The 26,254-nt window shown below is 41.5% G+C and overlaps 1 protein-coding gene across 12 annotated transcripts in view; it reads left to right on the forward strand.

The window, feature by feature from the left end:
* The window catches only part of RABGAP1L (RAB GTPase activating protein 1 like), a 788,918-nt gene that overhangs the window by 446,453 nt on the left and 316,211 nt on the right, over positions 1 to 26,254 (forward strand). For all 12 annotated transcript variants that reach the window (XM_070077150.1, XM_070077152.1, XM_070077147.1 and 9 more), the window contains one exon: positions 19,020 to 19,133. In XM_070077150.1, the coding sequence (XP_069933251.1) occupies positions 19,020 to 19,133 (114 nt within the window). The remainder of the gene's footprint in view (positions 1 to 19,019; positions 19,134 to 26,254) is intronic.

A 26,254-nucleotide genomic window follows, 5' to 3' on the forward strand; every position in this document is an offset into this window, starting at 1 on the left:
TCCTAGCCTTGGTGTTCTCGCTAATGATGATGTCTGTCCACTGTTATCTGGATGTCCTCATTTGCCTCTTAGTCTTTTTTTGGGTCAGATCAGATCTTTCTGATCCTATCCATGGCATTATCTGTAACTTTTAACTAATGTCTGCTCATTTTTATTAAGTAAATTGAACACAGCTTGCTTGAGAAGTCAAATGAGACCACTTGATGCTGGCTATGGTAAATTTCAAAACAAAATACTTAAGTATAAACAAAAATAAAATCTTAGATGAAGCTACTGAGGAATTGCTTTTCCCAGCACTGCGATATTAATCATCTGCATAAGAACACCACATTTAGCCGATAGAAATATCAGAAACCACTCAAATTTTAATCTCGGATTATCAACACAGTTTTTTAAATATACATATGTCTCATGCAATATTAAATCCTGTATAGTTCAACTGGGCATCCTGTATTTTATCTTGCAACCTCAAAACTGGGCAAAAACAGACTAGCTGTTAACCCTTATAGAATTATAAAACTGTAAGATAATTAAAGTCCACATTACAGCTGAGCCTATTGAATTAAATACCTTTTCTTCACAGGACACTGATTATCTTAGTAGTCACCCTACTGAAATCCGTAAAATACAAACAAAAAGCTAACAAGTCAAGATTGCTTCTGTTCATGCAATACTCTTGCCCCTGCTTGTCGCGTCATTCTTTTTCCCATGACACTTGCACAAAGTGTCCTTGGTTCTTTTTATGGGCAGCTGTCCAATGGGGTTGCAGTCCTGTCGTCAGGGGCCTCCGCATCACTCCCTCATGGTCTCTCCTCTGCTGGCTGAACGAGTGTCCTCTTCGTTCCTACTTGGGATCTTCGTGCTGCATCCTTTTGTTTAACGAATCAAAACCATTCTACACTGCCTTGCTTCTCCCTGAGCTCTCACGGTTGCTGCATTTGTGAAAGGTCTGTGTTCCCTCCTGTCCCAGGTTTGTTTCAGGCCTGCATCCTTTGCACTGTGAACTGGAACTCGGTATCACAGCCATCATCAGCAAGAAATTCTAACTTGGGAGACTTTTCAGTAGCTAACTAGGCAATTGTAGCATTGCACTGTCTTCTAAGGCATTCTAGCCTAGGCGAGGTTGAATGTATATTAAATGAAATCAGACAAAATACATGCTTTATAAATCTGAAAAGGCTTTGTGATCCTTGGCTCCTATATATGAGGAATGTAGCACTGTGAACTGATGTGGTAATTTGCTCCGTAGTTACCTCCAGCTAGCCCTTGGCAAAGCAGGGTCTCAAAAGCCGAGCCCCTCTTTCGTGTGATGGGAATATTGTGAATCACTCAGCGCTGGCGGAGCTGGTGATAACATTCCACTTTATGATGACATTAATAATCTTCCTCGCAGGGAGTCAGCTCAGAGCATTTCCAAGGGCAGGCGTGATTGCCCAGCAAGGAGAATTTGCCCCAGCCTGGCTTCAGTGTGGCTCAGGGTGAGGCATGACCCCTCCAGAAAGCCTTTCATTGTTCTTTGTTCTTCTGCTGTTCTTACTTGGGTCACCGTTTTTGCCCCCCTCCCTTTTTTTTTTTTTTTTTTTTTTGGACAGGCACAGTTAGACAGTGAGAGAGACAGAGAGAAAGGTCTTCCTTCCATTGGTTCACCCCCCAAAATGACCGCTATGGCCGGCGCACTGCACTGATCCGAAGCCAGGAGCCAGGTGCTTCCTCCTGGTCTCCCATGTGGGTGCAGGGCCCAAGCACTTGGGCCATCCTCCACTGCCCTCCCGGGCCACAGCAGAGAGCTGGACTGGAAGAGGGGCAACCGGGACAGAATCCGGCACCCTGACCAGAAATAGAACCTGGGGTGCCAGTGCCACAGGCAGAGGATTAGCCTAGTGAGCCACAGTGCCAGCCCATTTTCTCCTCTGATAGAGTCATTTATTTGGGAGCTATATTTTTCAGCCCCTGCTATATAAAGTGCAAGATGTGTTACTATGAGGTACCATCGTTAGTGGTTAGGAACTTACCTTTTAGTTAGGCAATAAGTTTTATAGAAGTATCTACCACTTGGTATTATAAGAACATAAAGGAGGAAGATTGGGGCTGGCATTGTTGTTTAGTGGGTAAAACTGCTGTCTGCAACACCAGCATTCTGTATGAACACCAGTTTGAGACCCAGCTGCTCACACTTCTGATCCAGCTCCCTATGCCTGAAGCAGCACTGAAGATGGCCCAGGTGCTGGCACTGAGATGGCCCAGTGCTGGTGAGCCCGAGACCAAATTATGACCCAAAGAAGCTCTTGGCTTGACTTTTGACCAGCCCAGCTGCTTGCCTTTGCATTTGGGGAGTGAACCAGAGGATGGAAGATTCTCTCTCTCTCTCTTTCATTCATTCATTTTCTCTCTCTCTCTCTCTCTGTAAAGTCTGCCTTTCAAATAAATAAATTTGTATAAAAACATAAAGGAGGAAGATATTTTTACTTGGGATCTTTAGGAAAGCAGTAGGGAAGAAATATGATGAGCTTTTATAAATGAACAAGATCTCGTTAGGAAAAAATAGGAAAAGTAGGGCCATCGAGTAGGGGAAGATGAACACAAGCTTTAGAGTTTCGATGAGCAGTGCAGCTTTGCAGAATGGGAGATGAGTCAGATGGAAGGAATAGTGCTTTTGCTATGATTTGAGGGTAACAGAACCATATTGAAAATGGATTTGTAATGCTACAGGGCAACAAAAATAGTGCTTTGTTGAAATAGTGATACTTACTGAAGGAGGAACACTTTAGGAATATGGTGACTTATTGAAATAGTCTAGTCATAAAGCGATAATATCCTGAACGAGGTAGGGTGCCCGAAAAGGTCTCATGTCCTAACTTACTCAAATTATGAACTGTTTAACACTTATGCCTAATTACCGTGCAACGTAAGGACAATTTAAAAAATGTACTTTGGTATCAGGCACTTGAAACTTTGGAAAAATGAAAGAGCTTCTGTTTCTAGAGCCTAAGTAAATAAGAGAGCCAAATAAATTCCTGGAACGAACCCACCTGCCATTCCCAATAACCAACAGATCGAGTTAAAGTCCCTTCTGCAAATGGCAGCAAGATGCAGGAGGTAGAAATGGAGTTACTTTTACAAGTTCTTAGTGTTTACAGATATTGTGTTTTCTTTCCCTTCATTAGAAATTTGGACTTGAGAAATCCTCTCTTAACTCCTTGAGTATATTAGGAAAAAAATTACATAAAAACCTGTGACCCAGTTGACATATAAATGAAGAACAAATGCATATGGTTTTTCAAAAGTGAGAAAGAGTTCAACCACAGACTGTGTAGACCTCTGATATTAAGAGCAGCAAAGAACTTGAGCCTAGTAAGTATCATGGTGCAGAGGTACAGTGAGCAGGAGCTTCCTGCTTCTTGCCTAACCCTGAGATCAGTCTACTCTTCAAGGCTTTTTAGCGAGGAAAAAGTTAACATGTAAACTAAGACGAATACCTGAGATGTCTAAAATATCATATTTGATATAATTTGCTTCCAGCAGGTTTTTGAACACATTAATTATGTGATTCATCTTGTCACTTTAATAAGATTGATTTTAAAATAGTGCAGCATTTGAATGTACAACCCCTTTGTGAATGTAAGAGGTCGTTAGAAGTTCACGAAAGGGCTTTGGCCTAGTCATTAAGTTGCCTGTTAGGAGACCGCAGCCCTGGGCTTGGTACACTGTTCAGCTCCCGGCTCCAGCTTCCTGCTACTCCAGACCCTGGAGACAGCAGTCACGACTCAGCTGATTGTTCTCTTGCCACCCTGGGGGAAACTTGCATTGATTTACCCTCTATTGGCTTTGCTCCCAGCCAGGGCGTTTGGGGCATGAATCAGTGGGTGGAGGGAGCACTCTCTCTCCCCTACCTCAAATTAAAAAGAAAAAAAATTGTTGAAAAACTTATGCATAGATTTCAAGAAACTTTTACTCCAAAATAATCTTTGTTTGGGGCTAGGGGAAGGTAATGGTTTGCTCTCCAAATGCTCACAATGGCTAGGGCTGAGCCGAACCAAGCTGAAGCTAGGAAAAGAAACTCAGACCATTTCTCCCGGGGGTGGCGGCACCGTGCTGCCTGCAGAGTGGCCATTAGCGGGCAGCTGCAGTCAGGAGCGGAGCCCGGCCTGAATCCAAGCATTCCAAGTGGGAACATGGTCGTCCCAGCCGTATACTACCTGCCAGGCCAGACACTAGTTTTTTTGGTTATTTTGGATGAATACTATAGTGGTAGGATTTCTAACAAATCTGTTTAAAGATGGAGATCTAGTTTTTTTGTTTTTCCTGCAATTTATATCATATCTGTAATTGTTTTCATATTTGGTGTTAGAAATAAGGCCTTTTGTTATGTAATTAGCTATGAAATTTTGCGTCAGAAACCTATGTGTCTTTCATCTTTGGTTTGGAGCAAATTATTTGGTTTTGCTGCTGCTTTTGACTAAATGATGTTGGAAAATAATTTAAAATTGCAAGCAGAAGTTAGAAAACTTCAGTCTCTCCATCATGGGGCGTAAATGCTTATCCTGCTATCTCCTATTATTCTGATTTACTCAGCATTCGTTTCCTAAGTGCCTACGAAGTCTCAGGCGCCAGGGAGACACAGGTAAATAAAAACTGATCTTGATCCACCTCAAGATGGCAATCAAGTGGGTGAGGTACATAGACAGAAATGCCATTAATTAAAATAGCAAATGGAATCAAAAGATGGGAGAGCAGGCTCTCTGTCTCCCTTTCACTAACTTTCAAATAAAATGAGAGTAAATAAGTGTTTAAACTCAAGAAGTCATATAAATTAAAACAGTCTGTTACGCCCAGTTCAGTTGTCCCCAAAGACCACCAAGGAGCCGATACCGCTGTAAAGCGCACGAGAGTTTTATTGCAGGTCCGGGCCTGGACTCTCAATCAACACCGACGCAGCGGGTCTGAATTGAGAGCCCCGACCCTTCAGTTAACAGGGTTTTTATAGGTTTCTTTTCTTTTCTTTTTTTTTTTTTTTTTTTTTTTGACAGGCAGAGTGGACAGTGAGAGAGAGAGAGACAGAGAGAAAGGTCTTCCTTTTTGTGGGGAGAGGGCCCGTCTCCCGCAACATGGCGAAATAAGTACTGAGACTACCGAGACTAGACTAGACTACTGAGACTATTGAGACTAACTCTACGCGCCTGATCTCCCACCATATGGCGCTGAGAGGGAGTAAACAAATCTGACACAGCTGCTTCCTCAGTTAGCTGATTCCTGATCCAACCTCTGATTGGAGGAGAACAGCGTGCTCAGCACGTGGGCAGCAGAGCACGGATTGGTGGGAGAGGATGATAAAGGCGAGATAGAGGGGAGGGGGGGAAATTTGCTTATTCGCTGCGAGGCGCTGCGGACATCTCATACCATACGCCGAAAGAATAACAAGAATGCCGACACACACCAAGTGGAATGCGGTTATAATGCAGTTAGCACAGGAGCAAACTTGAGCGCACAACCCAGAGTCATTCGCTTAAACAACCACGTCCGGTCCGGTGTCGTTCTCCCGCGAGCCCACAGAGGAGCGACACCTTTTGCCGTTGGTTCACCCTCCAATGGCCGCCGCGGCTGGTGCACTGCGCTGATCCGAAACCAGGAGCCAGGTGCTTCTCCTGGTCTCCCATGGGGTGCAGGGCCCAAGCACTTGGGCCATCCTCCACTGCACTCCCTGGCCACAGCAGAGAGCTGGCCTGGAAGAGGGGCAACCGGGACAGAATCCGGCGCCCCGACCGGGACTAGAACCCGGTGTGCCGGCGCCGCAAGGCGGAGGATTAGCCTAGTGAGCCGCGGCGCTGGCCTATAGGGTTTTCAGAGACATTAGATACATCATGATACCATTTAGCAAATCATCTCATCCCGAGGGAAATTCAAAGGACATCTCCTAGAATTGATTAGTGCATCCAGTGGCGGGAACGGACCTACTAAAGGTGGTTGGATGGCTTTGGGGTTGATGCCTTTTGAATTGATTGGCTGAAGCATAGGGTCCGAGCTGATGGGTGTACGTGCTGAACTGCAGGGTCTCAGGTAGCTATTAATGACCTTAATCTGCCCTGAGAAGACACCAGGAACTCTAGGTATTTCTCTGTTATCTGCTAATCGGCTGTTGCTAGGAGAGTTTATCACAAGGGGAGTTCATTTATTTACTTTTAGGAGCTTCTGGCTCAGGGTTCAGGGCCTGGTCAGGCCCAAGTCACAAGATGGAGGCCTAATTTAAAATAGTTACACCTTGGTCCAGGCTCAGATCTCACATTCTCCCCTCCTACTGGTAACTATGGGGACCAATGATGGTCCCCTTCTGCCCACTCTAGTGGCCTGCTCATCTAGGGGCTAGTATTGAGATTGCAGGACCATCAACTGTGCAGTGCTGACCCTTGCCTTCTAGTAAGGGTCTGTAACAAAGGACAGAAAGATGCTGTCTAAGACAAATAGAAACTGATAGAAGGGGCTTTAAGGCCTTGGCCGCTATGAGACCCAGACCTATTTATCCTTTTACATGGGTACATCCTAAGAGGTGTGAACCTCCTTGGGAAGGCACCCTGTTGACTTCCATTGCCTAGCTGGCCTGGGAGGGAGCTGGTCAGGTAAAGGCAGGTGGCATCCCTAACAGGAAACTTACAGTTCTGCCTGCAGTGTTGACCCTACTTGGCCTTCCCCTCAGTAGTGGTGGTTACTTTGGAAGCCGGGCCAAGTGAAGTTTTCCAGCTGAGAGCCGACAAGATCTGTGGCTCTGACCGGGTCATCCTTCCACTCCAGGTCCATTTCAGTGATCTAGCTCTTGGCTGGCAGAGCTGCCAGGGCTCTTCATAAGCTGACTTCTGTGGAAACCCTGAATTTCCACGTCGAAAACCAATGCAGTGGACTGGCCTGTTGGGTCTCCTTGCTGGCAGATCACTGTACAGAGCAGCCTTTAATAGGCCTGCCACCTACCTTTACATTGCTTCTGAGGCCTGGCTTTATTTTTCCTCCTGTTCTTTGTGAAAGCAGACCAGAGGATGCAAGCCAAGGGGATGCTTAAGTCCCGTCTCTAATCCTTGTAGCCTAAACTAGAAGTTTACAGTCACAGACACGTTCTGGTAGTTTTTATTTTGATGCAGACAATGCCCATGAGGAAAGCTATGTCCTCACTTTAAACTTTGTTTTTCGTTTGGTCTGAAAGGGAGGTTTTGCCTGTTTACTGTGCCCATGGCGAAGTAAGCCTAGTTGTGAAATTATAATTTAAGCTCTCCTTTTGGCTATTCTGTTATTGCAGAAAATGTTAGCCATCTCTTTTACAAGATCTAAACATCAAACTGTACATCCACAGAGTTTTTCAGAATAGTTATTCTCCCATCTTAAAGAGAATAGAGAAATGAGGGAGCAAGTCCCAGATCGTTTGCTGACAATAGCAATATTAAATGAAAACTTAGCAAGTGATTTTAACCATCAGATAACAACTTAGGGAAACATTTACCTGAAGGTCTAATGCCTTCTACAAATTTTAAGAATACTTGTATTTGGAGACATCTCTTAAATATCTAACATGGTGTAGCTAGTTTAACTAGCAAACTCGAACACAAACATAAAAACGATTTTAGTTTCTTTTAACCAACAGATTTAAAACATCTGATACAGAGATTCAGGTCACACGAATCAAAATGTATCTTTGATTAATTTGGCAGTTTAAATTTATGAACAATCTTTTATCTATAAGCCAATTAAAATATAAAGTTTTCCATATAGACATACAATCTGTATAACATAACACACAAGATAGAACAATATAGCAGTTTTTGTCTTAGCCGTTAAAATCTTTAACTTTTTTTTTTTGTAAATTACCAATTGATTCAAATTACTTTCTGCTCTTAATAACCTCAGCTAACCATACTTTCTCTTAGTTGGTACCTGTAATGCATTATTGGCTTTATCTGTTTACAGAGCCATTCCAAAATACTGAATACAATAGAAGTGGCTGGAAAAAGTCCATCAGAACCTATACAAAACTGGGAACGACAAAAGACTTTAAATATCCACGTTTAAACTTATTATAAACTCAACAGGAGGCACTTGCTTACTTTACACAGCATTTTGAAAGCATGTGTAGGATTTTACAAAGCATTTAACCCATTTATGCCTTTAGGGCCCCCCTCTTTGTTTTTTAAGATAACCATCATGTGTAGTAATACAAGATCATTAGACTTTTTAACTTTTAGACATTTATAGCAGTAGCATTTTATATTATTAAAACTTAAAATTTATCACCACTTTACATTTCAACAGTACTTCTAATATAATCCAAATAGCCTGATTAGTTGGTGTCTCTACAAGATGAGAGACATGTTCTTTGACAATTTCCAAGGGCCAATTTGTAAATTGTCAAAGTTTAAATGTTTAAAATTTCAGTTTTTTTGAACAACTGTCAAGGATGCCAAGAAGGCTCAAAATCCAAATATCTGGTTGAAATAAGATTTTTTTTAACATGATGACATAATATAGACCAAATTTTATCATTGTTACAAGATGATTATTTAAATGCCTGAAAATAAACACATATTTAAATAACCCATAGCTCTTAATAAAAAACTTAGCTGTTTTTAAACAATTAGAATTTGAGACATCAAGAGAACATTATAGGTTACTTTAACTCATTGCTGTAACAGAGGATCAGATTTTGATTTTATGTCAAAGAAAAACAGACTAATAGTTTTGTAACCAAAAAAAATTTTTTTTCGTAACATTCTGTGACTTCCTCACACCTTCTGTAACTTACTTAAAACTTTCTTTCCCATTCTAGTCTAGAGTAAACTAGCCATTAAGATAAACAATTCTTACAAACCATGTCCTTCCTCTATTTAAAATCTCTTCTTTTTACACACCCCTTCAACTTACTTGAAGCATTCCATCATTTCCATTCTAGTATAGAGTAAACTAGCCATCAGGATGAAGTCATTCTTACAAACCATGTCCTTTCTTTATTTAAAAAACTCTTTCCTTCTTGACCTTCCTTTTTAAGTGCGTATTTTTATACTTGTGATTTTTTTTATCTGCCAATTTTCTTGATTTACATTTTGGAATAACCTGTTAAAAATCTCCAAATTAAGACAACATTTCTAAACAAGGCAACACATCGAATTTCAGCCTTAATCTTCCAATAGTGGTAGGCACCCCATACCTAGGTGAAATCTTAATCAGCAAAACCCTGGTGCCTTTTCTGGCTTTTTCTGTTCTGGTGTGGAAGGACTCCACCCAGTAACAACAGGTATCCTTAGCCTCTGCTGGGTAGTAACTTAGCAAAGTCTATCTCTAGGCCTCAAACAGGTTTCGTCCTGTTCTTCATATTCCTGGTGGCTGTGAGGGCCCTGTTTGGCATTGCTGCAGGCACAAGTTTAGCATCTCCGAGTTACATTTCTGTCAAGCATGGGGAGCACAGTCTTATAATACCAGTTGACCAGAGCTTCTAAGCTGTTTTCCCCGTGTGAGTGTTTCCATGAAGCTGATGAAGCAGGGAGTAGGCCAGGTAGTCTGGGACAAAAAGCATCTGTCAGGAAGAAGCCACCATCCGTCCCAGCAGTGAATAACAGCACCAGTGCTGGCTCCCAGGCTGCTTCCAGGAGCCTTAGGCCCTCAGTGCGGTTTTAATGGCCTTTTCCCCTGTCTGGTAGAGGAGGGGCCTCTCCTCCGAGGAAGGAGATGGGGAGGTGACGGTAGTGGGGCCTCTTGTGGCTCTCCCTGGAGAATGGGTGGAGAGGCTGTGGAAGTCCTGGTGGGCCCTTGATCTTTAGACTCAGGGCTGAGTCCCGGTCATAAGAATTTAGGGTTCAGGGCCTGGTCAGGCCCAAGTTACAAGATGGAGGCCTAATTTAAAATAGTTACACCTTGATCCAGGCTCAGGTCTCACAAGTCCTGCAGAATTCTTTCATTGTAATCTTTTGTCAAAGAGAAAGAAAGTACGGGCAGCGATATATTTGTCTGAGTAGAGAAAGTGTTCTGATAAGAACAGCGCACAGTGAGCGCTTTCCATTTGTTCATAGCCAACTTGCAGAGTCAAACTGTTAGAGAGGGAGCGTGGTCCCCGCAAGGCTGTCCTCACTTAGGACACCAGCTGTAAACTCGGGGAACTCACAAAGCTGTTTCCCACAGTGGCGGCAAATTCCAGGTAGAGAATGCAGACAGGAGCCAGCCAAGGGAAGATCAGAGAGATCAGACTTGGAGCTCGCTTTGTCCTCAGCCATGGAAGGCTTGTATGGTTGACCTTTCACCTCCATTGAACTAACACTGCGTGGTCCAAAGCCTCCATCCTAAGTCCCATTGTTAGATTGTTTAGTGGCCAAGGCCCCCTACAAAGACTTCCCACTGCGTATGACATTCATGGGCAAAGAGATTCCCTCCTAAGGCCAGATCTTTCTTTGGGTAAGGTTCATTCCTTGCTACACACCACCTGTTTCAGAAGATAGAAGCAGATGAGACCAAACTGAACCAAGCCTCACAAAACTGAGACTACTCACACATTGCCACATAAATGGCTCCTTACTGCCCACAGGATTATGTTAAAATAATTTTTAATTCAAGATCACCTTTCCATATTCTGAATCCCAGCCATCTTGTCCCTTTATGAATTCCATTCTGTGGTCATATCTCCCCGTCTTTGGAACCTCTGTTCACATAGTGTTAGCTGCCAATGTGTTTTCTCCCAGCCTTTTGATTTTCTACCATTCTGGTGCCCATCTCCTGTGAAAGGCCACAGTCGCCACTTGAACCTTTTTGTGATCTCCTGCTCCACTGAATTCCAGTGAATTTCTATAGCTAGTGTTGTCCATGTCCTGTTAATGTGTATTCCTTCCACTGGTATTTATATCTATGTCTTGTCTTTACAAGATTTTAGATCCTTGTAACTTAAGGACATTATAGACTATCTTAGACCCCCCCCTTTAATAATTATTTATTTATTTGAAAGGCAGAGTTACAGAGAGAAAGGGAGAGACTCAGAGAGAGAGAGAGAGAGAGAGAGAGAGAGAGAGAGAGATCAAGCTTCCATTCACTGATTCACTCCCTAAATGGCTGTAACAGCTAGGGCTGGGCCAGGCTGAAGCCAGGATCCTGGAGGCCAGAGCTTTACCCCAGTCTCCCACATGGGTGCAGGGGCTCAAGCACTTGGACCATCCTCTGCTGCTTTCCCAGGTACATTAGCAGGGAGCCGGATCGGAAGTGGAGCAGCTGGGACTTGAACCAGCACACATATAAGATGCCCGTATTTCAGGAGGTGGCTTAACCCACCACGCACAGCACCAGCTCTTCTTATACCTTTTGATGCTCCAAATCCTTTCACAAGTCATGCAAATAAGAAATAGTAAATCAATGTTCGAATGGGAAGCTTTTATGTTGACATATACAACCAATAGTGCATTATTCAGATATATTAGATATTTGATTTTATTAAAAATAATCTAAATAATACTAATTCCATAGATAGCATTTCTCCGGGAAGGTTTGGGTCATTTTGGCAGGGCTCAGAAGATACCTACACATGTAAAGGTCAGCGCTGTGCCGGAAAATGTCAGAAGTCTTGCACTCGGCTCCCACCTCAGGGCTTTGGCTTTGACCTCTGACTGTCATAGGCTTCAAATACTTGTGCTCTCACTCAGACAGGTTCAGTCATCTTTTCTAAAATATTACCCTCTCTTCACTGTCTCTTTATCTTTTTGTATTTTTTCATAGTACTTTTTAAGCCAACTTATATGCTTCTTTATTTAGTGTTTTTCTCCCCTATAGCTAGAGATACATGCCTGAGGGGCAGAGCCTTTGTCTTGCCAACAGTGAATCCTCCTACATCTAGGATAATGTCTGCTTCTTGGTGCCTACCCAGAAAAGTATTTCTTGAATATGTAAATGAATTCATACTGTACAGCAAATAGAAAGCTTAATTTTCAAATGTATATTTTATTTTTATGTCATTCAATTTAAGAAGATGTTGTTGAACTTTAAACATTTAAAACCGGAGCATTGAGGGTGGCTTTATGGCACACTGGGTTAATCTGCCACCTGCAGTGTCAGCATCCCATATGGGCACTGGTTCGAGTCCCCCTGCTCCACTTCAGTCCATCTCCTGACTAATGTGCCTGGAAAGCTGCAGAAGATGGCCCAAGTCCTTGGGCCCCTGCACCCATGTGGGAGACTGGGAAGAAGCTCCTGGCTCCTGGCTTTGGCCCTGCCCAACCCTGGCCATCGTGGCCATTTGGGGAGTGAACCAGCTGTCTTTCCCTCCGTGTCTCTCCCTCTCCTTCTCTCTCCCCCCTTCTCTCTGTAAGTCTGCCCTTCACATAAATAAAATAAATCTTAAAAAAGAACATCTAAGGTGATTGAATGATTATTAGAATGTTTCCTAAAATTACTAAAAATTTAGCTTACAAAAAGTTACTGGGTATGTTCATATATTAATAAAAATATAAGAGATAAGATCATGTTAAAATAGGGATTGTTATCACCCACTGATTGTAGCAGTGACATTCCTTAAAGTTTTTAAGAAAAATAAATGAATTATTTTACAAGATGTTAAATATATACATAGAGCTTTTCTTAAAAAACAAATTTATGGGGGTTGGTATTGTGGCATAGCTACCCCCTACCATTGCCAGCTTCCCATATAGACACTCATCTGTGTTTTGGCTGCTCCACTTCTGACCCCACTCCTTGCTATTGGCGTGGATTTAAGGCCGAGGATTAGCCTAGTGCGCCATGGCTCCGGCCCCTCAAAATAGTTTTTTTTAAGGTGTTATCTATTTATATGAGAGGTAGAATTACAAAGAGAGGGAGAGACACAGAGAAAGGTCTTCCATCCACTGGTGCACTCCCCAGATGGCCACAACAGTGGCACTGGCATCCCATATGGGTGCTGGTTCAAGTCCTGGTTGCTCCTCTTCCAATCCTGCTCTCTGCTGTGGCCCGGGAAGGCAGTGGAAGATGACCCAAGTGCTTGGGCCCTGCACCCGCATGGGAGACCAGGAGGAAGCACCTGGTTCCTGGCTTCGGATCGGCGCAGCTCTGGCCGTTGTGGCCTTTTGGGGAGTAAACCAATGGCGGGAAGACCTTTGTCTCTCTCTCACTGTCTGTAATTCTACCTGTCAAATAAATAAATAAAATCTTAAAAAAAAATTTTGATACAAACTAATTACTTGTTTTAAAAAAGTGGAAAGCTAGAAGCATCTGACTTTGGGAACTCTGAGCATGGAGTTTAGTTAACGTACTCATTCTACCAAGCTGAAAGGTTATTGTTGCCTATTGCTATGCGTTCCAAAACTGCCGAGTGCTCCAATCGAACCCTTACTTTGGGGCTGATGAGCAGTCAGCAGCCCTGAGAATTAAAGCATATCCAGTTATGGCACAGCGTGCTTGATAGGTGTGTGGGGAGTCTCAAAGTAACCCCAGACATCCAGTGGAGAGTTATTCCTGACTCTGACCTAGATTCTGTAGGATCTCTCCGAAACCCAGGCTGTGCCCATGGGCTGCAGTGTCTCTAGTCTGCTGGTCCCAAGGGAATGTTCTGTTTTGTTCGGCTGCCTTCCCCTTCTGTGCTAGAAGTCCCTTCAGGTCGAGGCACCCATCATGAATATCGACTGGTCTATAAATACCTTCCTCCTCCCTGCTCTCACCTGCCTGTGCTTTGCCTTGCTGCTGTTCTCCCTTCAGGGGTTTCTTTCTGCACGAAGACGGAGCTGGCTTGTGCTCTTGACCTTTGGCTCTGGCTTTGATTCGTCGCATTTGGCAGCTTAGGTGTGCACTGCCTGCGTAGCAGCTTGCTCGCTAGATGATTTAGCCAAGGTTTATTTCTTTGCTTCGATCTTAGCACACTTACGATGAGGCCTCCCCCCATTTCCAAGTTTCAGAGATGCCAGTGACCCGCTCTTTTGTGTTACTGTTCCAGCTCATGATTGCAGTAGCACCTTTGAAACTGGACTATACTTTTCTGTTTTCTCCTTTCATTCTTCATCTTTGCGTCTGGGCAAACAGTAAGGTGCATACATGAGACCTACCACCCCAGACCCATCTGCTTTCAGGAACATGTGCGCGGGCCAGTTTGGGACAGACGTAGAACTGAAGGGGGCTCCCTGTGGGCATGTTGTTAAGGCCAGGATTCTCAAGCTCAATCTGCTGACTGATTATGACTAGAATGTTCTGTGTTCATATTTTTAATGGCACCAGCAGATTGGCATAGGGCTTATAAAGCTAAAATAATTTTGTGCTCCACGTGAAGAAAAGATGCAGCTTTTACTTTGAGTTTGGCCATGAAGTTTAGTGAGAAAAGATGCACTCATAGTTTTTTAAATCGGGCAAATCAAGGTACAGAGGAGGTGCCCATTTGTCAGAATATTACTTTTGTATGACTTTTATGTAGTCAGCTTCACTAAAATACCTACCTCATGCTTGACAGCCCAGAAGTTATTTCACAAAGAAGTAACGGCTGTGGTCATCCACATTATCTTCCTAGTACTTGTTGGCACTGGAATGCTGCCTCTGTGTCTTTCTCATAAGTAAGTGATGCCTGTCTTCACACAGGAGTAAAAGAATTACAAACGTGTCAGGGTGCATAAGTTGTACTGGGGAGACGGCTCCTGCAGCGCTCTTGATAGCAGCCTCTGAACTGAACTGCTTTAGAATGATCAAAAGTTAATCAAGCTGCTTATCAGTACCTCTTACAGTTGGTTTTATACTGATCTTCCACAAACTCAATTATATCTTCTGTTAGACCATGGATTTTATCTGGAAGAGACTACGATCTTTTGTGAGGACAAGTTTAGACTCATGATGTAATGGTTTGAAGATTCAAGAGAATCCGTGAAAGGTGGTTTAGTTTCTGCATGCTGGTGTTTCAGAGTGTAGAGTTTGGGGGATAAAATCTTTTCAGACCTTATTGCAAACCTCTCCCTGTTCTGTAGTCTGAGTCAGCTTCTTGCATGGCCCCAGCTGCCTAAGGCAGGAGAAAGGATGGTGTCAAGGACTTTGCCTACAAGTTACTTTCTTAGTGGTGATGGTTCAGAAGGAGGCTTGTAGCTGTGACAGTGGCCTTTGTCCTCTTAGTAACCATGACTCCAACCCTTCTCTGTTACTTAAAAGCTGAATTCTAAAGTAATGATGGAATTGGCAGCTGCTCTGGCGGATTTAGGTTTTGTTCTACTCTCCCCTTTCCTTTCTCCTTTGGGGTATCTTTGCATATGCCTTGCTCTGTTGTGTGGGCTCTGCGTACAGCTTGGGTCACAGTATGAGTTGCTCAGAATGGTATTGTATTGATATAACTGTCCACTTGTGCTTTAACAAATGGATTAATAGAAACAAGAATAATTTGAAATAGATAAGATACATAATAGAAAATTAAAAACAATGTGTACAGGTATTTATCATCATGCTGTAAATCTTGAGGAGAACTGGTTTCATAAGTACAGTGATTATGATAGCCAAAGAAAAATAATTGTGTATTACTTGAAGTGTACAAATACAGAAGGATGTCTAAAGTATATGTGCACCAAAAAATTTAGTCAAATAATGATTTTTAAGGAAGGGGAATAATAAAGTTAATAATTGTGAGTAATAATATTTCATAGTACTTAGATTAGGCAGCATTTTAAGCAGCTTACATACTTGTTTACCTTAAATGAAACATACTTTTCCTGTTATCATCCCACGTTATAGGCGAGGAAACAAGTTTAGCAATACTAAGTCTCTTGTCTGAGACGCTAGAGGTATTGAGCAAGGAAAGGGAAGATCGTCAATGAGTTTGGCACCAGAGTTGCCGAGCCACCGTTTTGGGTTCTGTGGCACGCAGTGGGAATGCATCTACTGAGAAGTGAATTGTGGGTCCAGTTGTAAGTCGCGGCAGTGGTGAGGGAGCCGCCCAGGAAGGAGTGGGTCTTCCCTTGTCTTGTTTCGGAGTCGATTGGCAAGGCCTAGGGAGCTCCTGCTGGTGGGAGCCTTCCAGGAAAACGACCTCATCAGCGTTGGTTGTAGCCATACAGAAATATAATACTTCCACATGAAATCTTTTAACTTGGTACACTGAAATGATGAATTTTTTGGCCTTTTTTTTTTTTTGTCCTTCCTCTCTTCTTATTTTATTTCTGGTTAAAATTAACTAGTACAAGTGGAATAAGTTTAAAAAGGAAAAAATATCAGTGTAGGTTCTCCTTTAATAGAGGGTTAGGCTTTATCCCTCCCTGACTCACATAACTGTTGAATGAGTGAGAGAGAGTGATTTTGGAGGATTAGATGTGATTTCCTGATACTGTTTCTACTCTCAAGTGTTTGGAAACTCGTAGGTTAACTTTAGCTTTTACTTCGAACATAGTTGTTGTTCCTTAGAGTATTCGCTACTCTAACACACAATGTTATTCCTATTAGTCAGCTTATTATAACTCTCAGCCTTCATGTATGTGAGATGGATGAGTGAACACTGTGGCAAAGTTGATTAATTAGTCTATGAAGTGAAGTGTCAGAAATCACTCTCTTAGCCAACTGAAAGCAACATATCTAAGAAGACTCTAGAAACACACAAGTGAGAAAGCATTTAGAAGTAATCATAGGAAAGAAAATTTAAGGAAGTAAAAGTTGATGATTTTGTTTTCATCCTTTTTTAATTTTAATTTTTTTGCTATCTAATTGAAAGAGCGAGAGCGATATCGATAGAGAGAGAGCGAGATTGATAGAGCGAGAGAGAGCCAGCGTGTGCGGTGGCGGCGGCAGCGGCCGACAGACAAACAGGGATAGGAATTTCCCACGTGCTGGTTCGCTCCCCAAAGGTGTGCGACTTCCAGGGCTGGGCCAGAAGAAGCCAAGAGTGCAGAACTGCATTGCTGTCTCCCACGTGGGTGTCTGGGGCCCAGGTACTCGCGACATCATCTGCTGCTTCCCAGGGTGCACTGGCAGGAAACTGAGTTGAAAGTAGTACCGAAACACAAAGCCTGCTTCTCCAGTGTGGATGCAGGTGCTGAAATGAGAGACTGAACTGTTGCTCCATGATGTCCCCCAGCCCTGTGTCTCAAACCAGGAAGATGCAGTACACACAGGGAAACAATCACTCCTGATTCTGCAAATAGACTAATTTACTTTCTAGAATTTTTAAAATTTTATCAATCTCCGATTGACACCGATGGTACTATTTAGACACAACATCAGCTAAATATGTAAGCGATTTCTTGAGAATATAGTCTAAGGACTTTTCTGTTAACATTCAGAAAAACACAAAATATCTTGTGAGCCACTGGACATGTTCCCTGAAACAGTTCAGTAATGGCAGTAGTAACTCTGTCATTGATCATCTTTTCAAGAAGTTACTAAGTGCAGCCAATTTGTGTTTGAAAAAGAATTCTTCTATTGGAAAAAGCCTAGCCAGTGAAATTTTGGTCTACCTGGTTACCAGATTTTCATATTTAGACTCCAGGTCAGATTAAATAAATATTCTGCAGTCTCCCTCGTTCACCATCCTACCTACCCCCCAGTATTCTTTGTCTTTTACCTTAGCAAATTTAAACTTTCTGGTGTCCTTTTGTTTAAATGTGGTAATTTTTTTAAAAAATTCCATTTTTATTCACCTTTAGCATTTTATTGCAAGTGTAAACTCTCGGACTCTGGGCTGATATGTAATATGTTTGATGTTCACGGGCAACTTTGGAACTTTTCCATTCACTTCCTTTCTTTCTCTACATGACATAAGACCTAATTACCACCCAGCATGAAACAGCCCCTGAAGTGAAAAAGGCCAGCAAGAGAGAGTACTGACTTCACTTAGTTCATCAACTGCCCCATTCTTCTTCTATACTTCCCAGCTATAAAGAGAAAGGGAAATAACATTCATCAAAGAAACTCATAGACTGAATATTTCTTTCTTTATTTGAGAGTGAAAGAGCAGATTTGTTCAAATCTTTATGGAGGCAAGATGTTAAATAATAGTTTTAATTTGCAATTAGTAGTCTTTGATGCTTCTTTGAATTGTGTAAAATATTTTCATCATAAGGGTTGTTGAAAGACCCATCCTGTTTTCTTGACATTTAAACAGATAAACAAAATTTCCAAGAATAAAGTGAAATCAAGTGGATGACTAATAGTTTTTATAAAGCTTAGAATTTTACTCAGTTTTGAGCTTCTGTTTCCAGAATCTGTCATAAAAAAATCTTGAGGTTTGTCTTAAGGCATATGTTATCTTAGCAGAGTAGCCTGTAGGGATTTTTTGTTTGTTTTTAAAATTTTGTGGAATATTTGGAGCATTTGACCTAGCAGGGCTGAAGCAATGATAGTATTTTCCTTTTTATGTGACTGTGGTCTGAGTTTTTATGTATCAGATAGCCAAAGGTTTAGTAATTAGTAATTAGTAATTAGTAATTAGTGCCGTATTGGGCAGGTGTGGAGAAGCACGCACTCTGCTGTTGTTTAGAGTCCGTATTGGTAGTGGGAGCACTAGAATCAGAATCAGGAACGCGTGTCCTTTGTCCTAGTTCCTTCTCTGGGAATCTGTCCTTGAACATTATATGCAGGGTTTATGTATGGAAAAGTTTCCTCTGGTGCTGTTTGTTATACAAATAGGAAAACATGCAAAAAAGTCATTACTAGGAGAATGTTAAGTAAGTTTTTGATATATTTATAGCCAGACAGTCTTTGTTCTTTTTAGCAACTGCTCCTAAAGAGAAAGAGACGCATTTGCATGTCTTGATGAGGAACGTTCTATACTTTATTGCATTAGTGACAGGAACAGACTGCTTGGTTCTGTGGAGATGTGTGTGTGAGGTTCCCTTCCTCTCTGCCCCGCCCCCCACATGAGCACTCATGCTCACCCTTCCACCTAGAGGTAGATGGGTGAAGGCACCAAAGAGACCACTGGTAACCTCTCTGGGAGGTGGGAATATGGGTACAGGGTAGAAGGCACGTTTCTTTTGAGTTATTTTTTCTGTATTATTCGATTGTTTTTACTGTGTGCTCTTTTTTCATCATAGAGGAGAAACTGTACACTAATACCGAGTCTTTTCCCCCTGTAGGACTCAGCCCAGGAGAGCGTCATCACTCGAGACATCCACCGCACGTTTCCCGCGCATGATTACTTTAAAGATACTGGAGGAGACGGTCAGGAATCGCTGTACAAAATCTGCAAGGTAGGGCCCTCACCTTGCAGATTGTTAGTTTTTTTTCTGTCTTTGTTTCTTATTTGTGCTATCCTGTGTTCTCTGGGTCACTCATACGCTTTCAAAAGATCCTCAGTACTGAGGCTACGGGATGACGTATAGGCTGTGTATCCTGCCTGTCTGTGAGGGTGAGGCACAGTGTGGCTTCAGACACCCCTGATAGCGGGAAAAGAATCGAGGGTTCTCTTCAGCTGTGCTAAAAAACTTACAGGGGTTCCAGATGTGTCTGCCCTTCTACCAAGGTGACGTGTCGCTTGTCTCAGTTTTTGACGTTAGGCGAGCGTAAGAAGTGGTGTGGGGCCAGTTGCTGAATCTGACAAGGTCTCTGACGTTGCTGATATTCTCTGACTTAGGCTGCGTCATACATCTTGTGTAGCCCTTATGTCCCATTCTGTACCTTTCTTCCTCGTTATTAGTGGGTCTGGAAAGGAGCTGTTCCGTGATATTCAGTCAGTGTGCTTTGCTTTGGATACAAAAGATTCTGTGTCAGCGAAGAAGAGCCTACAAATTATCCCATTCTCAAGGTGATATCAGAAATGCAGAAGAATAAGAAAGACTCACATCATCCCTATGTAGCATTCCAGTGGAGATTGTTAGTGAATACTGAACCACACAAAGATCCTGCAATGATATAGAGAAATAGCAAATACCATGACTCACTTGTAAATTATGTAATCAATCCTGAGTAGTCAAAGTAGCCTTTTTAATGAGCAGGAAAAATTACCTAGTAGGAGTTGGAGATATACTCACAAATCTATTTCATTTTATATTTACTCTTTAAAAAAAACACACTTATAAAAGCTCTCGCCTACATGTACCAACCAAGTAGGATGGTGTTTATTTCTGCAAATGGCATAGCTTTCATTAAAATCTTCCTTGCATGTTGGTGGTTTAGCCATCTTCCCACTCCTGTGATTTTTTTTTTTTTTTGCTTCCTCTCTCAATCTCTCTCATTGTTTTTGACCTGAACATCTTAGAGGATTATAAATATACACTAATCAGGCATCTAATTTTCTGTGGATGTGTCATTCAGAGCTAAAAGTACGGAAATAGCTTAAAATAAGAGCATATACTGATCTCTGGAAAGTGATCAACTGGTTTTCAAAAAATACTAAAAAACATGCCTTGGACATCATAGAAAATGTATAATATATTCATTATATGCTTGTAAAAGGCAAAAGTAATTATTAATTTTTTTCTACTAGAGGCTTATTAGCTTCTGGCTTAAAGAATATGGCAAATTGTGTATAGTTTCTAAACTTATTTAGAGAAATTTGACTTATGGCATATTTTATAACATTGTTTTTTTCCTTAGCATTTTTTTCAGCCTGTCAGTGACTTTCCCCTTAGATCGTCTCTGATTGATGCTAGCTATTTTCTTCACAGAACTGAAACAGATGGTTCTATGTGCTTGTTGCCTCTGACTTACAATTTTGCTCCATTGTAGTAAAAATAGTATTTGACTCATTATATAATATCGAGAGAGGAAATATCTGAAACATTGCTAAATACAAAGATAAAATGTTTAACACCTTCAAATAGGACATACCTTTTGCTTAGACTTTGTCGATAATGATAAACCATGAGTTTATTCAAAAATATTTATCAATACATTCACACAGTTCTTATAGCCATTTTAGATTATAAGTGTACATTTTACAACTATTAGATGGTTTTAAAGCTCTCAGTGATGAACATGAAAATGTAGATTTAAGGTACTTTATCATTGACAAGTATTTAGCTTAAATTTTGCTAAATTTTGTGAAGATAGGAAAAACAAAATAGTATTCAAGATAGGAAATAGAAGTTACACAGCTTTTAATACTGTACTCAAATAGGTATACGTAATAATTTCAGTGGTCTTTGATAATAGAGGTGAGTTGAGGTGCAAGGGGTCTTCAGAAAGTTAATAGAAAGTCTGAACTGTGAAAGCTTGTGCATGACTTTCAAATTGTTTGTGCACCAAAATAAATTTGAACTAACTTGTCATAACATATCTGAACAAAATCTAATTTGAGTCACTATAAAAAATGAAATGTCAGTGTGAAAAGAGCCCCTATCAAAACAACATGAATTCTTTTGAAATTGGAGGAAGAACAAACATCAAATTGACAATGAAGCCTGGGTGGAAAAATGGTGAAACCATTGATGTTTTACGAAAGCTTATGGGGAGAATGCCCAAAAGGAATCACCACTTAACAAATGGGTGACTCATTTTAAGACGGGATAAGAGGCAGGCGCTGTGGTACAGTGGGTTGAGATACCACTTGGGATGCCATCAGCCTAAATCAGAGTGCCAGGGATTCTGTCTTGTCTAGGCTTCCTATCCAGCTTCCTGCTAATGCATACTCTGCGAGACAGCAGGTCATGGCTGGAGTGCTTGCGTCCCTGCCACAGATGTCGTAGACCATGAGGGAGCTCCTGGCTCCTGGTTTTAGCCTGTCTCAGCCTTTGGGCATTTAGGGAGTGAACCAGTAATGGAACAGAGAGAGAGAGAGAAGCAGAGGTCTCCAAACTGATGGCTCATTTCCTAAACACCCAAAACATTGTGGGCAGTTCTAGGCCAAAGCCGGAAGTCAAGAATTCAGTCTGTCTCCCACATGGATGACAGGAACACACAGTTGAGCCATCACCTGCTGCCTCTTAGGGTGTGCATTAACAGGAAGTTGAAATCAGGAGCAGAGCTGAGACTGGAACCCACGCACTCAAATATGGGGTACAGACATCCTAAGTGGTGGCTTAACCACTGGGCTAAACACTCCCCACCTCCCCAAAAATCATCTGAGTGTTCATTTATTTATTTATATGACAGAGAAAGATGTAGAAAGGAAAGCTCCAATCCACTAGTTCAGCCCCTAATGTTCGCAGTGAGCAGTACTGGGCCGACAGTGGGAGCTGGCAGCTGTATCCGGGGCTCCCAAGTGCGTGGCAGGAACCCGGTTACTTGAGCCATCGCTGCTGCCTCCTTGGGTCTACATTAGCAGAAAGCTGGAGTCAGGAGCTGAAGGTCAACTTGAATCTGAATATTCTAGTATGAGACACCGGAGTCTAACTGCTACATCAAATACCTGCTTCCTTTGTAAGAGCTTTGATGGGAAATAATTGGGTTTCCATCTTACAGTGCTGATTTGCTCATTCTGATTTCTGTTTCCTAATCTTAGAAATTCTTAATCTTTGTTCTTCAGTAATTCATGTTAAAAATAAAAAGGCTGCATTGGCCTGCATCGTGGCTCACTAGGCTAATCCTCTGCCTGCGGCGCCGGCACACCGGTTCTAGTCCTGGTTGGGGCGCTGGATTCTGTCCCGGTTGCCCCTCTTCCAGGCCAGCTCTCTGCTGTGGCCCAGGAGTGCAGTGGAGGATGGCCCAAGTGCTTGGACCCTGCACCCCATGGGAGACCAGGAGAAGCACCTGGCACTTGGCTTCAGATCAGCACAGAGCGCTGGCCGCGGCGGCCATTGGAGGGTGAACCAATGGCAAAGGAAGACCTTTCTCTCTGTCTCTCTCTCTCTCACTGTCCACTCTGCCTGTCAAAAAAAAAAAAAAAAAAAAAAAAAAAGGGCTACATTAACATGGACTATATGGCTGGCATCATTACTTATAGAAACTGTTGAACTTGATGGAGGTTATATTGAGAAATAAAGTGTATATTTTAATTCCATTTTACTTGAACTGCTTGAAATCCTCTCCTATCAGCAAATGTTAGATCAGATTTTTCTGGGGTCCTACTATTTGGATCACTTGGTTTGTGCTTGACCTGATTTCTTCCCTTCCTGGTCTACAGGTATTTCATTGTCCAGCGCTCCTGCCAGGAAACCTTAGGAGGTAGTGACAACTCACAAATAGGATAATATACTTGTGAATAATTCAGAATTGAATATTCTTCTAAAGCTTCTGCTCCCAATTTTGCTTTGCTTTTCTTCCCCAATTTGAGTCAAAATCTTTGGTTTCATACCCCCCTTTCAATACCCCTTAAAACTATTTACTTGTGACTTTTTAAGGACACTGACTTTAGTCCACCTGTGCTAGTTTTCCTACATGATACTTCACACTCAACAGTGTGTCTTGGCATTTCCAATTTGGATACCCTGGGTAGAACTGATTAAGCATTATTAAATCTTGATCTTGTAACAGTTACTTTGTTCTATAAATACAGATAGGTTTGCTTTTTCATAATTCTTATTCTTTTTATATTTTTTCTTGTCTTATTGCATTGACTACCCTCCAATATAGGGTCAAAATGAAGTGATGAAATAGACATCCTTGTCTTGCTCCTGATTTTAGAGAAAACACATTGAATGATTCACCACTAAGGATAGTAGATCTTACTTACACCAGTAACACAATTATAGACCTTTTTAAAAAAATAGTGCCTTCTGTGTCTTTTAATAATTTCGTATTTGAGAGTACTATCATATATATTACCTCATTTATTTCTGACAGCTCCTTATTGCTGATCCTGTACTAAAGATACAAAATGCTATGCTCTAAAATGGAGCAAAAATTAGGTAGAAGTCTCAGTTACAGTAAGCTGAGAAGCCAGCTCTAGCTTCAAGGGTACAGCAGTCTGACTTTGTAACTGGAAAGTTCTCTCTGGCATTGGCGAAATGAGAAATGATCTAAACTGTCAGATTAGAGGGAGGACTGTGAAAAACTTACTGTCATGTTTTAATGGCCCTGTCAATTCCAATTTCAGCTCTTAATATCTTTTTCAGAGTAGGAGGAAATTGCAGTGCTTTAAAGTTTCGTTTGTTGTCCTAAGTTTAAATGGAGAAGTTGAGCCAGAAGTGTAACAGTGGAATTCACAGGTTTCGCAGTCAAGAAGGTTTGCACACTCATATCTGTGCAAGAGAAAATGTTTGATCTTTCCCTTCTTCCCTGTCTTTCCTGTTAGTTAGAGAAATATTATATTTTCAAGGAATGTCCTTGAGAGGAAGGAAGAGTATACCATTACATGAAGTCTCCTTAGCCCTTTTCTTTTTTAAAAATTATTTATAAAGGAGCGAGTTTCCTGTACTTCATATGTGCAGTTTTCAGTGTATAATGATACTTTCCAGTGTACCTTCCCTCCCATCTTCCATCTTCCTTCTTATTTTTCTTATAATTTTCACAATGACATACTTTGAATTTTCCTTGTAATCACTAGATCAACCCTCCAATAAATAAAGAATTCAACAGGTAGGAAGTAGAAAAACTACTGTTCCTCAGGAGTTAGAGACAAGGGCTATAAACAATAATCAAATCTCAGAATGTCAGTTAACTCACATATATTATGTTTCTTTGTACTCTGTATATTAGTTACCACAAATCAGGGAACACATGTTTGTCTTTTTAGTGACTGGCTTATTTCAATAAGCATAATGGCCTTCAATTGCATCCGTTTTGTTGCGAAAGACAGAATTTCTTTTTTTTTATTTTTTTGTTTTTTAAAGCTGAGTGGCGTTCCATTGTGAATATATACCACAGTTTCTTGCTGCAGTCATCAGTTGATGGACATCTGTGTTGATTCCATATTTTAGCTACTGTGAGTTGAGCTGCTGTAAACACGGGGGTACACTTACCTCTTCCATACGCTGATTTCCTCTGGATAAATTGTGGGAATGTAAAGTTGTACAACCACTGTGGAGAACATTGTGGAGTTTCCTCAGAAATCTGAAAATAGATCTACCGTGTGACTGGCTAGTTCAGCCTTTTTCTAATTCCCACATGATGTAAAACCCGTTTTAAGTTAGGAAATAGGTTGATACAGTTTCAAGGACTGGACATAAAGATCAGGCTCTGTCTCTGTTTGGTTCACTAAGCGCAGATCTAATACTGGGAAAGTGATTTTTTGGATTTCCTCCTGAGAAAGGGATATGGAGTCCGAGATAATTTTCAGGTTCCAGTTTACTATAATTCTCTAAGTGTTGTTTAAACTTTTCCCCCTAAAACATAACACATAGTTGGCGCATTTAACCATGTCAGGTATTAGCTCTCTTAATGTCAAAGGTGTCTGCTTTGACTTGAAGACTTTACCTGGCTTTCTGTTACTGTTTTTGGGTCTGCTCACATCAAACAGAGCATTTAGTAAGACTTAAGACCAGTGATAGTCAGCAGTTAAATTGTCGCGTACGACATGATAGACTGGAATGACTTTTGGTGTCTAATTTAATTTGTGCTATCACTTTACCTAATTTTCTGATTAGAGCACCTGCTTTCTGCAAAAGAGACTACTACTATGAATTTAATAGGAGAGGTTGAAAATGTTACAGAAAGAGGGATACCTGGTTCTGTGGGTGGACAAAATAAACTTAGCACATGTCTTATCAATTATTTTTTGTCAAAGAAAAATTGGATTTTTTAACAAAAACTAGAGCATTTCAGGGATTATTTTGATACTTATGAGTAATTTGCAGTGTAATTCTGAAGAATGGAAATGATCAAAATAAGATACAATTGTACATTGTATTATTTTCTAAACCTAGGAGGTTTCTGTAGCTATATGGGAAATTAATTTCCAGTGAGTTGACAGGTTTTTCAATGCAATTTTCAAGCTATTTGACTATTTGTAATTCATCTCTCTTCCCTTGAAGTAATTGTACGAGCCCCAGTTTCAATGAGAGCATTTACTGAACAAATTGTGGGCCACGTTTTACTGAATGTAGCCCAGTTTCCTGACAGTGAGCAACCTGCGGAAAACTCCTATTTATACCTTTGAAATCTGGTTGACTCAGAGTAAAGACTCTGTGATGGGACATTATGGGTATTCTTGGGTCAAAGTGGGCCCACAGGAGTTTAGTTTGGAGCAAGCAGTACCTTGGGGGACCCGGGGAGCCCTTGGAAGATCTGCAGGTTTTCCTATTCTCTGTGTGACTTCTAACTCTCCCTAGAGTTTCTGGCGGGCTGCTTTGAATTCTGAGAGCTTCTAAAGTGGATGCACACAGGGGCTGCCGAGGAGCCCTGCAACTCCTGAGGCCACAGATTCTAGCGAAGGCGAATGAAGCGGCTTCAGCAGGCCTCGGGAGCAGCGGCATGTTCTCAGTGAAAACTAGCTTCCTTCCAGAAAAATGAGTGCTGAGACCCTTCCTAATGTGATTGATACAGTCACAAAAGC

This window comes from Oryctolagus cuniculus, chromosome 7 (assembly GCF_964237555.1).
Source record: "Oryctolagus cuniculus chromosome 7, mOryCun1.1, whole genome shotgun sequence".
NCBI lineage: Eukaryota > Metazoa > Chordata > Mammalia > Lagomorpha > Leporidae > Oryctolagus > Oryctolagus cuniculus.